A 13,545-nucleotide genomic window follows, 5' to 3' on the forward strand; every position below is an offset into this window, starting at 1 on the left:
ACCAAAAAAAAAAAAAAAAAAAAAAAAAAAAAAAAAAAAAAAGAATGTACAACAGCCATTATCTAGCTTTTTGGTCTTAGAGCCCTTTTCCACTCTTAAAAACTATTGAGGACCCCAAAGAGCTTTTGTTTATGTGGGTTACAGAGATTGATATTTACCATATTAAATATTTTAAATATTTAACTCATCTAAAAATAAAAATAAACCCAGGGCTTATTAACATATTTTTATGAAAAACAACTATGTTTTCCAAAACAAAAAAATTAATAAGAAGAATAGCAATGTTTTTATTTTTTTTAAAAAAATTTATTTATTTATTTGGCTGCACCAGATCTTAGTTGCGGCATGTGGGATCTAGTTCCCTGACCAGGGATCGAACCTGGGCCCCCTGCATTGGGAGCGCGGAGTCTTAGCCACTGGACAAGTAGGGAAGTCCCCAAAATAGCAGTGTTTTAACATTTCTGTACATCTCTTTAATGTTTGGCTTAATAGAAGACTGTCAGATTCTCATTTCTTCTGTATTCAATCTATTGTGACATGAAAAAAAGCAGGCCTCACACAGATATGTAGTTGGAAAAGGGAATAATATATATATATATTTTTTTCTTTTAATAAATTTATTTTATTTATTTATTTTTTGGGCTGCACTGGGTCTTCGTTGCTGCGCACGGGCTTTCTCTAGTTGCGGCGAGCAGGGGCTACTCTTCATTGTGGTGCACGTGCTTCTCATTGCAGTGGCTTCTCTTGTTGCGGAGCACGGGCTCTAGGCACACAGGCTTCATTAGTTGTGGCTCACAGGCTCTAGAGCACAGGCTCAGTAGTTGTGGCGCACAGGCTTAGTTGCTCCGCGGCATGTGGGATCTTCCCGGACCAAGGATCAAACCCGTGTCCCTTGCATTGGCAGGTGGATTCCTAACCACCAAGCCACCAGGGAAGTCCAGGGAAGAATATTTTAATGATATTAAAACAGATAACTATGGCTATTCTTCTTTGATAAACACTAAAACACAGTAAGTGGTAGTAACTTATAAGTTAGTTAAAACGTGGAACCTGAAACCATATGAATGAAATTTTCCTACTCTGTCCATCTCGCACTTTTAATGCATATGGATCCTTTATCCACACAGGATTGGGTGACATCATGCCCTGGTCATACGGAAAATACTGGTTCACAGAGTAACACGGATTTTCCAAGTGTCGATGCCTGTCATTAAATAATTTATTCTTTAAAAGTCTCCTGTTAATATCACTAGGGATCTCATCAGGAAACTCTTTATGGGAAGCTGCTGAGCTTGCAATGGCAGATACAAGTTTTCCAAAATCCTAACATTCACTTAAAAGCCCATGTTTTATCATTGGTACCAAACACTGTTAGTTGCTTTCCTTGAAGTGACAGGCTCCCCTGATCATTTTCAAGAAATATCCACCAAACACTTTAGTCTGAATACCAATAGCTTGTGTCAGTCATTCTCAAGTAAAAATCTTCACTCCATGAAAAATGAAAACAGCACAAACTACAGTGACACGCAGTGCTCTCTTCCAGACTGCTGCACACCTGGGCACACAGCTGCAAATGCAGCAGCAGCTCCTTACGTGACTTCCCACCCATCTCATAGGACCTTAAAAAGAATACAATGGGGGGGCTTCCCTGGTGGCGCAGTGGTTAAGAATCCGCCTGCCAAGGCCGGGGACACGGGTTCGAGCCCTGGTCTGGGAAGATCCCACATGCCGCGGAGCAACGAAGTCCGTGCGCCACAACTACCGAGCCTGTGCTCTAGAGCCCGCGTGCCACGACTACTGAAGCCCGCGTGCCTAGAGCCTATGCTCCGCAACAAGAGAAGCCACCGCAATGAGAAGCCTGTGCACCGCAACGAAGAGTAGCCCCCGCTCGCCACAACCAGAGGAAAGCCTGCGCGCAGCAACAAAGACCCAACACAGCCAAAAAAAATAAAATAATAATAATAATAAAAAAGAATACAATAGGGGACTTCCTGGAGGTCCAGTGGTTAAGACTTCGCCTTCCAATGCAGGGGGTGCGGGTTCAATCCCTAGTCAGGGAGCTAAGATCCCATATGCCTCACAGCCAAAACACCAAAACATAAAACAGAAGCAATATTGTAACAAATTCGATAAAAACTCAAAAAAAAATGGTCCACATCAAAAAAAAAAAAATCTTAAAAAAAAAAAAAAAAAGAATATACTCAAGGACCAAGACAGAGTGATGTTACTAATTTACTGCTTCACCAAGGACATCTGTAAGGGAAACCTGCATTTTGAAAATGAGAGTGGCTGGTGGGGAAGAGCACAATGACCACGAGTACAATTTGGTGCCAAGGCCTTGATCCATCAACAACTGCTGTGCACCATCTGCGCAAAAAGTCAACATAGTGAAGAGGGCAAACAGTACATCAGCATTATTATGAAAACAGTTTGACCTCGAAGAGCCCCTGAAAGGGCCCTGGGGACCCCTGGGTCTGCAGACCTCACTCTGAGAACTGCTGCTCTACATAATGCTACTTCTCTTGGGGGCACATCCTTTAAGTATGTGTCTCAAACACTGACAGCCTCTCGGGAGCCAGTGGAACAAGTCTCTCAGAGTAGAATTTCAGTCACTTGGGCTACCTTTCGAATGGAGCATTTCTATTCATTCAGGGGTACAAAGGAGGAAGGGTAATGTACTAATGGAGAAATAATAATCTTCCAACTCATTCCTCCGTGTTCTGCTTATTAAAGAAGCCAAAGAAAAATGGTTTAACAATACTTCCCACTGGGCATCCACTAGACCTAGGCAGCAATAAAATAAGACAGCTTTTCCAAGTTGGTCTGTTAAATATTTTTCTAAATTTTTTACCTAGGGCTGCTTAAGAATTGTTCAAAGTAATGAATAATCAAATTCTTCACAATAACCTCAAACTCTACTGATACTTAATAAAAATTTCAAAAACCACTCTCCCCCGCTCACAGAATCTCACTAGGAACTCAGAGCACATCATCTAAGACTTTTTATGGGTTTCCAAAGAGCTCTATGTTAAATGGGAAAAATACCCGTGGGTATTAAGCATAAGACAAGTCCTCAAGCAAGCTGTGGAGAGAAATCAGCCTGCATTCTTCACTCGGGTCTCTAAAATACCCACTAATGGACACTGGCCGTGGCCCTGAGCGCCATCCAGGGGTGTCTCACTTCAGTCCTACAACAACTCTGTGTCACAAGCAGGACTGTGTCCACTGCAGAGACAAGCAAACCGAGGGCCTGAGCGAGCCCTCACACCCAGCAGAGGCAGAGCTGCACGGGGCCGAGTCTGTCTGCCTCCAGGGTCCACGTCCTCCGTGAGGAGTACAACCCAAAGAAGAGCAACGGGCTGGGATGGGGGACAGAGGACTGGTGGGAACCACAATGGACCACATGCCAGCGGCTACTCCAACCCCTCCAGAGTTGTTGACTATGGACACTGACAACAGCTCTGAAAGGCCACAGAGACCACACTACTTTACAGGGGTCACAAAGTGAGGCCAGAAAAGGTGAGTAACTTCCACTGGACCCAAACTGAGTCACACCAGTGTCAAGCCTATGTTCCTTCATAAAACCACATCACAGAACCGTGACTCAAGTGCTCCCTATTGAAACATAAGTACACAGCTGGTTTCTCAAAACATACTTGCGTGACTTTACTTCCTCCAATTCTTTTGTGAGTTTCTCATTTTTTTCTTGAGCCTCATGTAATCGGCGCTTCAGATCACCAATCTCCTCTTGGGCTTCAGATTTAATGTCATTTGCGATGACCACCGCCGTCTGGAGATCAGCCTGAAACTGCCGCCATTCTGCTGATTCTTCCTACATTAAAAAACTAAACTTTTACTTCCAAAAGAGAGCAATAAAGACTTATTTTAAAGCAATAAAATGTGTTTATGATTAGATTGCTGTAATGCACTATCTCAAATGATGACTAATTTCTTTTAAATCCCAGAGAATTGCTATTACCTATTTCTAACAGAAAACATAATTATTTTTAGTGAACGTGTTCTTAGTGAGGAAAAGAGTTTCCAGCTGATCTGCCTACTGAGGCATCAGGCACTCAGGGTGCTCAGTATTAACAATGATAATGTCAAGCCTCCCTTCCTCATGGCAGGTATCAAAGTTAGTCTTATGCAAATAAACACAGCATCCAAGATGTACCTCTGAAAAGCTCTAGAAGGTAGATAAATGGTGTGTGAACCATACTGAAAGATTTTACAGGGAAAAACTATAAATATCCTGACACCAAAAACTAACAGGAAAAAAAAAAAATCAAAAGTAAAGGAAAAGGAAGAGGAAGCCAGAAGAAAAACACTGAATTTAATCTAGGCAGACAAAAAAATCACACAAAGAGAGGAGCTGAGGACCTGTACAGCCTGCTGCTTCCCTCAGCCTCCGTGGCCGGGCATGCTCCCCAGGGCAGCCCCTCTCCCAGAGCTACAGCTGCTGACTGGGCCCAGTGCCCACCACCCCAAGGCAGCCTGAGCAATTGAGGCACAACCCAAACTACGAGTCCAGCTTCCCTGACCCTCTGCATCAGAGCATTGCTGCCGTCGGCAGGCTGATCAAATCCACAGAAGACAGAAAACTCACAAGAAAGCAGTTTAGTTTGGGACGCTTCATAATCCAGAGCTAATAAACTTTCTTTCCAAAATATAACACTCGCTTCCTAAATCCCTCTTTCTAAAGTTACCACTCATCAATTACTAGTACAATCTTGCACCCAGAATCTAGCACCAGTCCCACTCTGAAGTGACGGTAGTAGCTCTCTGCCCAAAGCCCAGTGGGCTCAGTATTGTAACAGTATCTGAAGCTTCAGATGAAGGAGAGTGGGGTCAAAGACACCAAAGTGCTCAACTTTCAGAAAGCTGTGCTTTCTAATGAGATAGTATGTGAAGATTTATCCTACCCGAAGTCGCCTGTGGAGTGTCTTGATTTCTCTTTCCATGTCATGTTTTTGGTCCTGGAGTTTTTTAACTGTATCTGAAAAGACCACAAAAGTTTAAATATTTATTCTTACAACTGTGTTCGAAAGGAATAATATAAAGGGAGGAGGTACTTAAATATGACATTCAGAAAGTCATCCTGCCCAAAGACTTTTTATTTTTAATACAAAACTTTAAAAGGAAAAAGGAATGTCCAGTCCAAGTATAAACCACTATTACTTTGTAAGGAAAATATCAAATTTAAATCACAACTTCTGGATGACTTCCTTCCTCAGCGTCTTAATTCTGAAACAAAAAGTTAAGTAAAATCAATTGTTAGAAACACACACACATCGTTGGCTCATAACCAATCAAAACAACACTGACTGCAATTAAAATGGGAGATTTTAATCAAAAGGGTTATTAATCTAAAGTATTTTTGCAAGCATCACTTACTTTACACACTGGAATAAATTCCAGAAAAGTGGTGAATTAGTAAAATGTTTACAAACTTAATTATTTAGTAACTTGGGGGAGGTGTTATTTAATTCTATGCAAAGTCTTTCACAAAATAAAGGATTAAGTAAATCAATTTCTCAAATTATTTCTAGCATAATATGAATTTCCTGCCAACAATGTCATGCACTGTGAACATCTGATGAGCACCACTAATATGCAAAGGCCGATCTAGACAGAGTGGGGCTGCAAAGATGAAGACACAGCCAAGGCCAGTCCCCTGGGATCCAGAAATGTACAGGGAAGTCCCCTTCTATTTGGAGGTTCTGCTCAAAAACCCCTGCGTCAGGGGAAATGCCTGGGGAGGGCACCATGCTGGTGCTGCTGCCCAGCACCTCCCCAAAGCTGGTGGGGAGCTGGAGTTCCGACAGCTCAGGAACCCATCACTGTCTCTCTGGTTAAGCACCAGAGCAGGCACTTACACCTGGTGACAAACACTCTGACTTCACCGACGCCCCCTTGCAGCAGAGCCCTGTCCTTTCTGTGTTCCGACTCTGCCTTACACAGCCTTGTTGCTGCCACTGCCAACAGAGGTGCGTTTCTTCACCCAGAGGCTGAGCACACCTCAGAGCCAGGAGCCACATGCCGAGGTCGCAGCCCCAGCACAGGTAGGCCTGTAGAGTAGAGCAAGTGTATAAATACACAAGCTAATGGAAGCAGAAGAGAAAGCAATCCTAAGGTCATTACCTAGCATCAAGTGTTTCAATATTCCATTGCCAGAACTTAACTGTTTATTGTCAGGGATGTCAAACCATGGACACTGGTGTTTCTGAGTAAACATTCCCCCTACTCCTTACACGGAGCAGAGAGAACCCAGGCACAGCCAACACCTGTGTGCAACAACATGTACCCAAAACACCTCTTAGGCTGTTAGCTTCCAATCAAGACCCTGAAGTATGAGCAGGCTGATGCTTTTTCTGAGACTGCTCCACGTCTTCCTCCTCCGAATTCCAGGAGAAACCTGCTCTGCTGAAACCTCTGAAACCTTAATTCAATGTTGATACATTTGTGTTCTGACATTTTTAAAAGGCATGAATTCACTTCAGTAACAATATAAAGTCTAGAATATTTATAACAATTTTATGTGTAATGATTACTATAAATACATAATAATGATATGTTTTCTAAAGCTGAATAAAAAAATAAATGAGGGGCTTCCTTGGTGCAGTGGTTAAGAATTCGCCTGCCAATGCAGGGGACAGGTTCGATCCCTGGCCCAGGAAGATCCCACATGAGCGGAGCAACTAAGTCCGTGTGCCACAACTACTGAGCCTGCACTCTAGAGCCCACGACTCACAGCTACTGAGCCCAAGTGCTGCAACTACTGGAGCCTGCTAGCCTAGAGCCCGTGCTCCGCAACAAGAGAAGCCACCATGATGAGAAGCCCGAGCACCGCAATGAAGAGTAGCCTCTGCTCGCTGCAACTTGAGAGCCCGTGTGCAGCAACGCAGACCCAAAAGCAGCCAAAAATAAAATAAATAATAAATAAAATAAAAAAATAAATAAATGAGGACTTCCCTGGTGGCACAGTGGTTAAGAATTCGCCTGCCAATGCAGGGGACACGGGTTTGAGCCCTGGTCCAGGAAGATCCCACATGCCGCGGAGCAACTATGCCCCTGTGCCACAACTACTGAGCCTGCGCTCTAGAGCCCAAGAGCCACAACTACTGAGCCCGCGTGCTGCAACTACTGAAGCCTGTGCGCCTAGAGCCTGTGCTCCGCAACAAGAGGAGCCACCGCAATGAGAAGCCCGCGCACCACGATGAAGAGTAGCCCCCACTCACTGCAGCTAGAGAAAGCCCGCACACAGCAACCAAGACCCCATGCAGCCAAAAAAAATAATAATAATACATAAATTTTTAAAAGATTAAAAAAAATTTTTTTAATTAATAAATGAGATAAAACATGGGTGGAAAAAAATGGCCATTTTTGGTAGCTAGTAGTCAATTTCCTCCCATTCATCACCCCAAAATTATTCCAAAAAGTTAGGGCCTATGAAATAAAAAGTTAATTAATTACTTTTACTCAGTAATTCAACAAACTGCTCATAAGTACCTACTCTGTATCAGACTTTTTTACAAGGTGCATGAGATATAAGGGAAAGGAAAAAAGGTACAGTTCCTACCCTTTTAGAGACAGAAAAGAGGATGTTTTCATATGCAAAGGATTAAACTTTAAAAGTCTGTCTCTATACAAGCTGCTTCAGACTTCATTTAACCTGGAAACTTAAGGGGCAAACGGGCCACCCAATCTGGCTGAGGGCAAAGTGGACAAGCAGGTGAGTGAGTGAGTCCAATACCCTGACCTGAACCTCCAGAGGAAAGGATGACTCTGGAACCAGCAGGGAACTTGGCTCCGTATGACCTACATGTAGATGAAATCAGGGTCTTGGTGATATTACCAGACATAGACAAGGAATAAGGACAGAAGCTAAAATATTTCTAGTGTGGAAAACACTAGGGGTTACACCTTTCATTTACACTATATTTATATACAAAAAATATTTTGTAATTAAAACAAGCAAACAAAAAAATGTGTAATTTCTCCTCTGCTGAAAATCCTTTGCCTTTTCTTCTGGTCACAAAGGACCTATCTAGGTAACTTACATGAGACAGATGACAGCAAATCTTGCTGCAGCCCACTTTAACATCTGGTGCCTTGATTCCCAGGTGACATTTTAAGCCACATGGCCATCTTAGACTGATCATAAAATCCCAAATTTCATTCATTTATTTTGTTCTTATCCTTTTCTCAACAACCTCTACATTCATGGCCACAGAATTCACATGATCACTACTCTTAAAGGACATGCTTTTACCCTCAGCACTACGTATTTATTGTTGGCATGTCTTCTTTTAAACAGAAGGGAAGCTGGCAGCCAGTGGACATACTCAGGCCGAATAAAGCGCACTACAAGTGTCTCCAGGGAATTTGATTTAAACTTTACAAAAGCATTAAAAGTGACAACAAGCTTTTCCTCCCTGGAAACAAAGACGTCTATGCTCCAGTTCTCGCTGTGAAGAGGCTTAGCAAACGGCCGCCTCTCCCAGTGACCAGTCACACAGGGCAGCTTAGCCTGCAACTCTGGGGCCTCTAAACGCACAGTTTCCTTCCTCAAAGCTTTAAGTGTGTGAGACACTGCCATCTATTGTCTTCAACTCACATGCAACATTAAATTCTATCAAAGAACAGAAGAACTACTATGACCTCATTTTTTAAATTATAAATTATAACTCAATTTTACAATGTTATCTTTATTTTAGAAATCAGGTAAATTTCTATTCTCATTGTTATTAGTCCAACTTTGCTCTGAACAATTCTGGGCACTGCCCTGCCCATTTAATAATGGAGTTCATAATCTTTTTCACCACCAAGACCTATCATCACCAACAAACCAGAACCATCAACCAGGCCTCCACGCTGGTTCCAGTTACAGGCTGATCACTCCTGAGGGTGTCACTGGGCAGCTACCACGGCACAGGATCTACCTACGACCCTTGGGGTGTAAAGTAATGAAAGTTCCACCAACCTTTCCTGCCCTCTGAATCCCAGAAAACCCTTAGGGTACAGATACCCGAGTACTCAAGTCAGACTCCTGCATCGGGTCAAGCACCTCCAACTGCCATCAGGTGCAATTTTTAGAGGAAGGGAAAGGACCAGAGGAACCTATCAGTTAAAGCTCTACACCGCAGGGGCAGGGGAACAGGGCAGGTGGTGTATCCAACAACTAGACCACAGCTTTACTCCCAAACCAGAACTCCTGATGCAGGAAGAGGACACACATGAGTTTCAAATAAACCATTACTATTTTTATTTGTCTTTATTTTTATTTTTTTAATTTTTTGGCTGCACCGCGTGGCATGCGGGATCTTAGTTCCCAGACCAGGGATCAAACCCGTGCCCCCTGCAGTGGAAGCAGAGTCTTAACCACTGGACGGCCAGGGAAGTCCCAATTCCAGTTAATCTTTGAATCACACTTTGTCCCACACCCATCCATTTTTTTCCCATTCCTAGCTGACGTTCTAGTTTAAACTCCACATCTACTGCACACATTCTTTGCAATAACCTCCTAATTGGTACCCGTGCCCCCTGCAGTGGAAGCAGAGTCTTAACCACTGGACTGCCAGGGAAGTCCCTGTCTCTGTTTTTTAATTTTTATTTTACTCATTTTTATCCTCCTCCAAAAAAGTGAATATAACTTTTACCCTTTGATTCTAAAAGTAATGCACGCTCACAGTAACAAGTCCGGAAAACAGAAAATGGTGACAAAAATAAGATTACCTAGCATTTACATTTGGCATACATCTTTCCAGATTCCATATATGTGTGTATTATTTTTAAAGAAAAATGAAATTATACTATTTATACTGCTTCACAAGGCCTTCCACTAAGTAGTAGATACTGGACACCTTTATCAATAAATACAGACCTGCATTTTGATGGCCATGATAGTATTCTATCAATTGGATATATCATCATTTGTCTCAGCAACCTCCTATTAATGAACAGCCAGAAGGGTTCCAATTTTTGTTATAAACACTGTAAGTGTCTTTACAGTTTTTCAGATGTTACTTGAAGACACATTTCTAGAAGTAGAAGAAGTGATGAAGGACCATTTGAAACTATCAACAGGATCCAAGTCAATCCATTAGAAGGTTCGACCTCAAGAATACAGAATTCTTTTTGAGAAGTCACCAAGTTACAGAATTTATGGTACAGAATACACTGAAATCAGTATTTCTTAGGGAACACCATTATGCCTGGCTAAAATTTCAGTGTAATGTTGTATTTAAAACTTTTATGGTTTTAATTACAGAAGTAATACACTCAGCTCATCCTCTATGCGACTTGCCTTATTTTGTGCACACATTTCTCCATGCCTCGTTTATCTTGGCTGGTGAAAGAGCAGCCCAGTAGGGATGTGCTGTGCACATGGGTTATTAACTAGGTCTCGACTTCTGAAAATACAGGTAGCTTCCAAGTTTCTGTGGTAACCAGCAACTCTGCAGCAAGCATCCACATCTATGTATACATTTGCAAACTTGTAAGAATGTTTCTGAAGAGCAAGTTTCTGGAGGTGGATTGCTAAATTACTGTTGTACGTGAAAAATTTTGATCAATACTCCAAAAAAGCTGCAGTATATGAGAGGACCCTTTCTCCTCTCTTACACGTTAGCAATCTTTTCAATTTTTCACACCTGCATCTTGTTTTGAGTTTCTTTGCTTTTTTAAAAGCATCTTTTTGTGTCTTTTTCTGACTTATCCATTCATACACTTGATTTAGCCAATGGGTTATTCTAGTCTTATTGATGTACAGAATCTCTTTACATATTTGACATGCATTATAAATATTTCTCCCAATGTCATTTATTTCTGGCACTTTGCTGAAATGAAAATTTCAATCATACATAGTCAAATATGAGACTTTTTTCCATTAAGGCTTCCAAGTATTCTACCTTCCAGGCTTTTCTCATCACAGAATTACACAGCTTTCCTCTATTTCCTTCTGCTCTTTCTCTAATCTCAAGCCACCCTTGCTCACCACTGTCACTAATGTTCCATGTATCAGGATGTCAGGCCCTAGCCCCAATCTTGGGAACTACAGAGGGCAGGAAAAGGGCAGGACTTAACTGCAAGCATGCACAGAGCACTACTATGCAGACACTAAGTGGTTGATAAGGTTGCAACTGAGCCAGACCTGAGGTCTCGTTGGTGTCACTACTCGCAATACCAGTCAGCTGTGGTTTGCTGGGCAAGTTATTACCTTTATTTTTGGGGATTCAGTTGAGCTGCTTCTTTCTGCTGTTTCTCCCTTAAGCTCTCCTAAGGTGTTAAATGTCTAATAAGTCCTGGCTGGTCTTTCTTACTTGCAAAGAATGATTAGCATCAGTGACTCCTGCATGCTTCTCAACAGAACAAACGGCTACAGGCTCTGCTGATAACACGAGCCTGCAGGGTGGGTGGGGCCCTCTGGATGTACAAGATGGAACGGGCGGCTTCTGCTGAAACAAGAGGTGTATGTGTGTGTGTATCCGTTTCACTGCCGGGCCAAGCTGCCTTTCCCTCTGGATGGTCTTCTCTTTAAGACAAAAGAGCAGGCTGCAGTTACTTTTCTGGCACAGTGTGAAGGTCGTGCTGGGAGTCCCTGGCACCATATTCCCACCTTACTTAGAGGTGAGCACAGCAGCAGCCTGGGGGCAAACACCAGAGACAGCCCCGACAGAGGAGGGGGCGGTACAGGGCAGCAATCCCTTACATTGTGGCCTGAGACCGCTGCTGGCCCCGGGGCCCTACGATCCCTGATGTGGAGGTTTCAGTGCCCCCATCCCCAGGGCTCTGCTGGGAACATTATTACTCAGAGCTTTAGTGTTCTCCTAAACTGCAGAATGTTCTATTCTGATTGATTTCTCCACAGCCGATTCCATCAGCTTTATATAAAGTATTCCAGAAATTACCCCAAATTGCTGACCTACTGATAGGACCCTTCCCCTGTTTTCTATCTTTGCTCAAGCTCATTGTAATTTTTATATCTCTCCCGCCATGTCACTTGGACTTTGGAAGGGAAAGGAAGTATGTATGACCTCAGGCCATCATCTTGAACTGGAATTCTTAACAGTAGTTACTGAGTGACTTTTTACATCAAATCATTCCAGCTCAGATGCTGTTGAGAAGTACCACAGGCCAGGTCTACGCAGTACAGCACTGATGTTCTCTGGGAGGCCGCCTGGATTCCCAACTACATGATACACCTGTGATACTGTCCCACAGATATCACTGATACTCTACTCATTTTTTCCAACCTTTTTTCTCTCTGGATAATGTCTACTGATTGGTTTTCAAGTTCACTGGCTCTTCTGTATCTCTAATTTGTTGTTTACATGACTCTGTAACTTGTTATATTAGCTGTTTAATTTTCTACTTCCAGAATACCTACTAGGTTCATTTTTTTACAGTTTTTATTTCTCTGTGGAGATCTGCTATTTGTTTGTCATGACGTGCATATTTTCCTCTACACCCTGAGTACAGTTACAGTAGCTGTTTTAAAATCCTGTCCATTAATACCAATGTCAGAATCGCTTTGGGGTAAATGAGGAGTGACCGCCAATGGGTGCAGGATTTCCTTTGGGGGTGATAAAAAGTTCTAAAATGGACTATGGTGGTGGTTTCATCCACAGAAGAAAATCTCAATTTCCCAATTAATAGTATTCCCTGTCATCGAGTCTCCTATACCAAGTGCTGACTTAGCATCAATCCCAAATGCTAGAATTCTCTAGGAAAAAAATTAACTCCTATCAGACTATGGAGATGTAACAACAAATTATAATGCATGAAACTTGTTTGGATCCCAGTCCCTATAAAAAACTATAAAGGACATTTTGGGGACAGCTGGGAAAATCTGCACATGGGGTATTAGATGATGCTAAGAAATTACAACTAATTTTACTAGATGTGATAACGGCATTGTGGTTTCGAGGAGGATGTTTAGAAGGTGCATGCTGAAATATTTAGAAGTTAAGTATCATGAAGTCCACAGCTTACTGCCAACTGGCTCAGTTAAACACACACATACAGAAGGCGAACACTGCAGAATGCTACCAACTGTCACATCCAGGCAGGAGGTGCTAACTACCACACTATTCTCACAGTATTTCTATATATTTCAACTTTTCATTTCAAAAAACTGGGGAGAGAAACTACATGGCTAAAAAAAAATTTATTAAGGCTTTTCAGTCATTTTATGATTAAAATCCATACAATGTCAATGTAACATTTATTTTGGCAATGATAAGGAAAATTTTGTCCCAGGAATTCTTATCACCTAACAGTTTTCTAGCTATTACCCCAATTACCACAAGGTGTCACTCTTTCCACATTCAAATCAAAGGGTTTGCAAGGGAAAAGGCTGTTCTTATCAGTACAAAATGGAAAACACACTGAACTCCCAAGTTAATCTTTTTTTTTTTTTTTTTTTTTTTTTTTTTTGCAGTACGCAGGCCTCTCACTGTTGTGGCCTCTCCCGCTGCAGAGCACAGGCTCCGGACACGCAGGCTCAGCGGCCATGGCTCACAGGCCCAGCCGCTCCGTGGCATG

General features: G+C 42.3%; 1 protein-coding gene across 7 annotated transcripts in view; it reads right to left on the reverse strand.

Moving 5' to 3' along the window:
• SPECC1L (sperm antigen with calponin homology and coiled-coil domains 1 like) overlaps positions 1-13,545 on the reverse strand; it is a 144,917-nt gene that overhangs the window by 82,356 nt on the left and 49,016 nt on the right. For all 7 annotated transcript variants that reach the window (XM_024120510.3, XM_028480481.2, XM_028480486.2 and 4 more), the window contains 2 exons: positions 4,923-4,996; positions 3,657-3,832 (listed from right to left, as the gene is read on the reverse strand). In XM_024120510.3, the coding sequence (XP_023976278.1) occupies positions 3,657-3,832; positions 4,923-4,996 (250 nt within the window). The remainder of the gene's footprint in view (positions 1-3,656; positions 3,833-4,922; positions 4,997-13,545) is intronic.

The sequence above is a fragment of the Physeter macrocephalus genome, chromosome 19 (genome assembly GCF_002837175.3).
Source record: "Physeter macrocephalus isolate SW-GA chromosome 19, ASM283717v5, whole genome shotgun sequence".
In the NCBI taxonomy this organism is placed as follows: Eukaryota; Metazoa; Chordata; class Mammalia; order Artiodactyla; family Physeteridae; genus Physeter; species Physeter macrocephalus.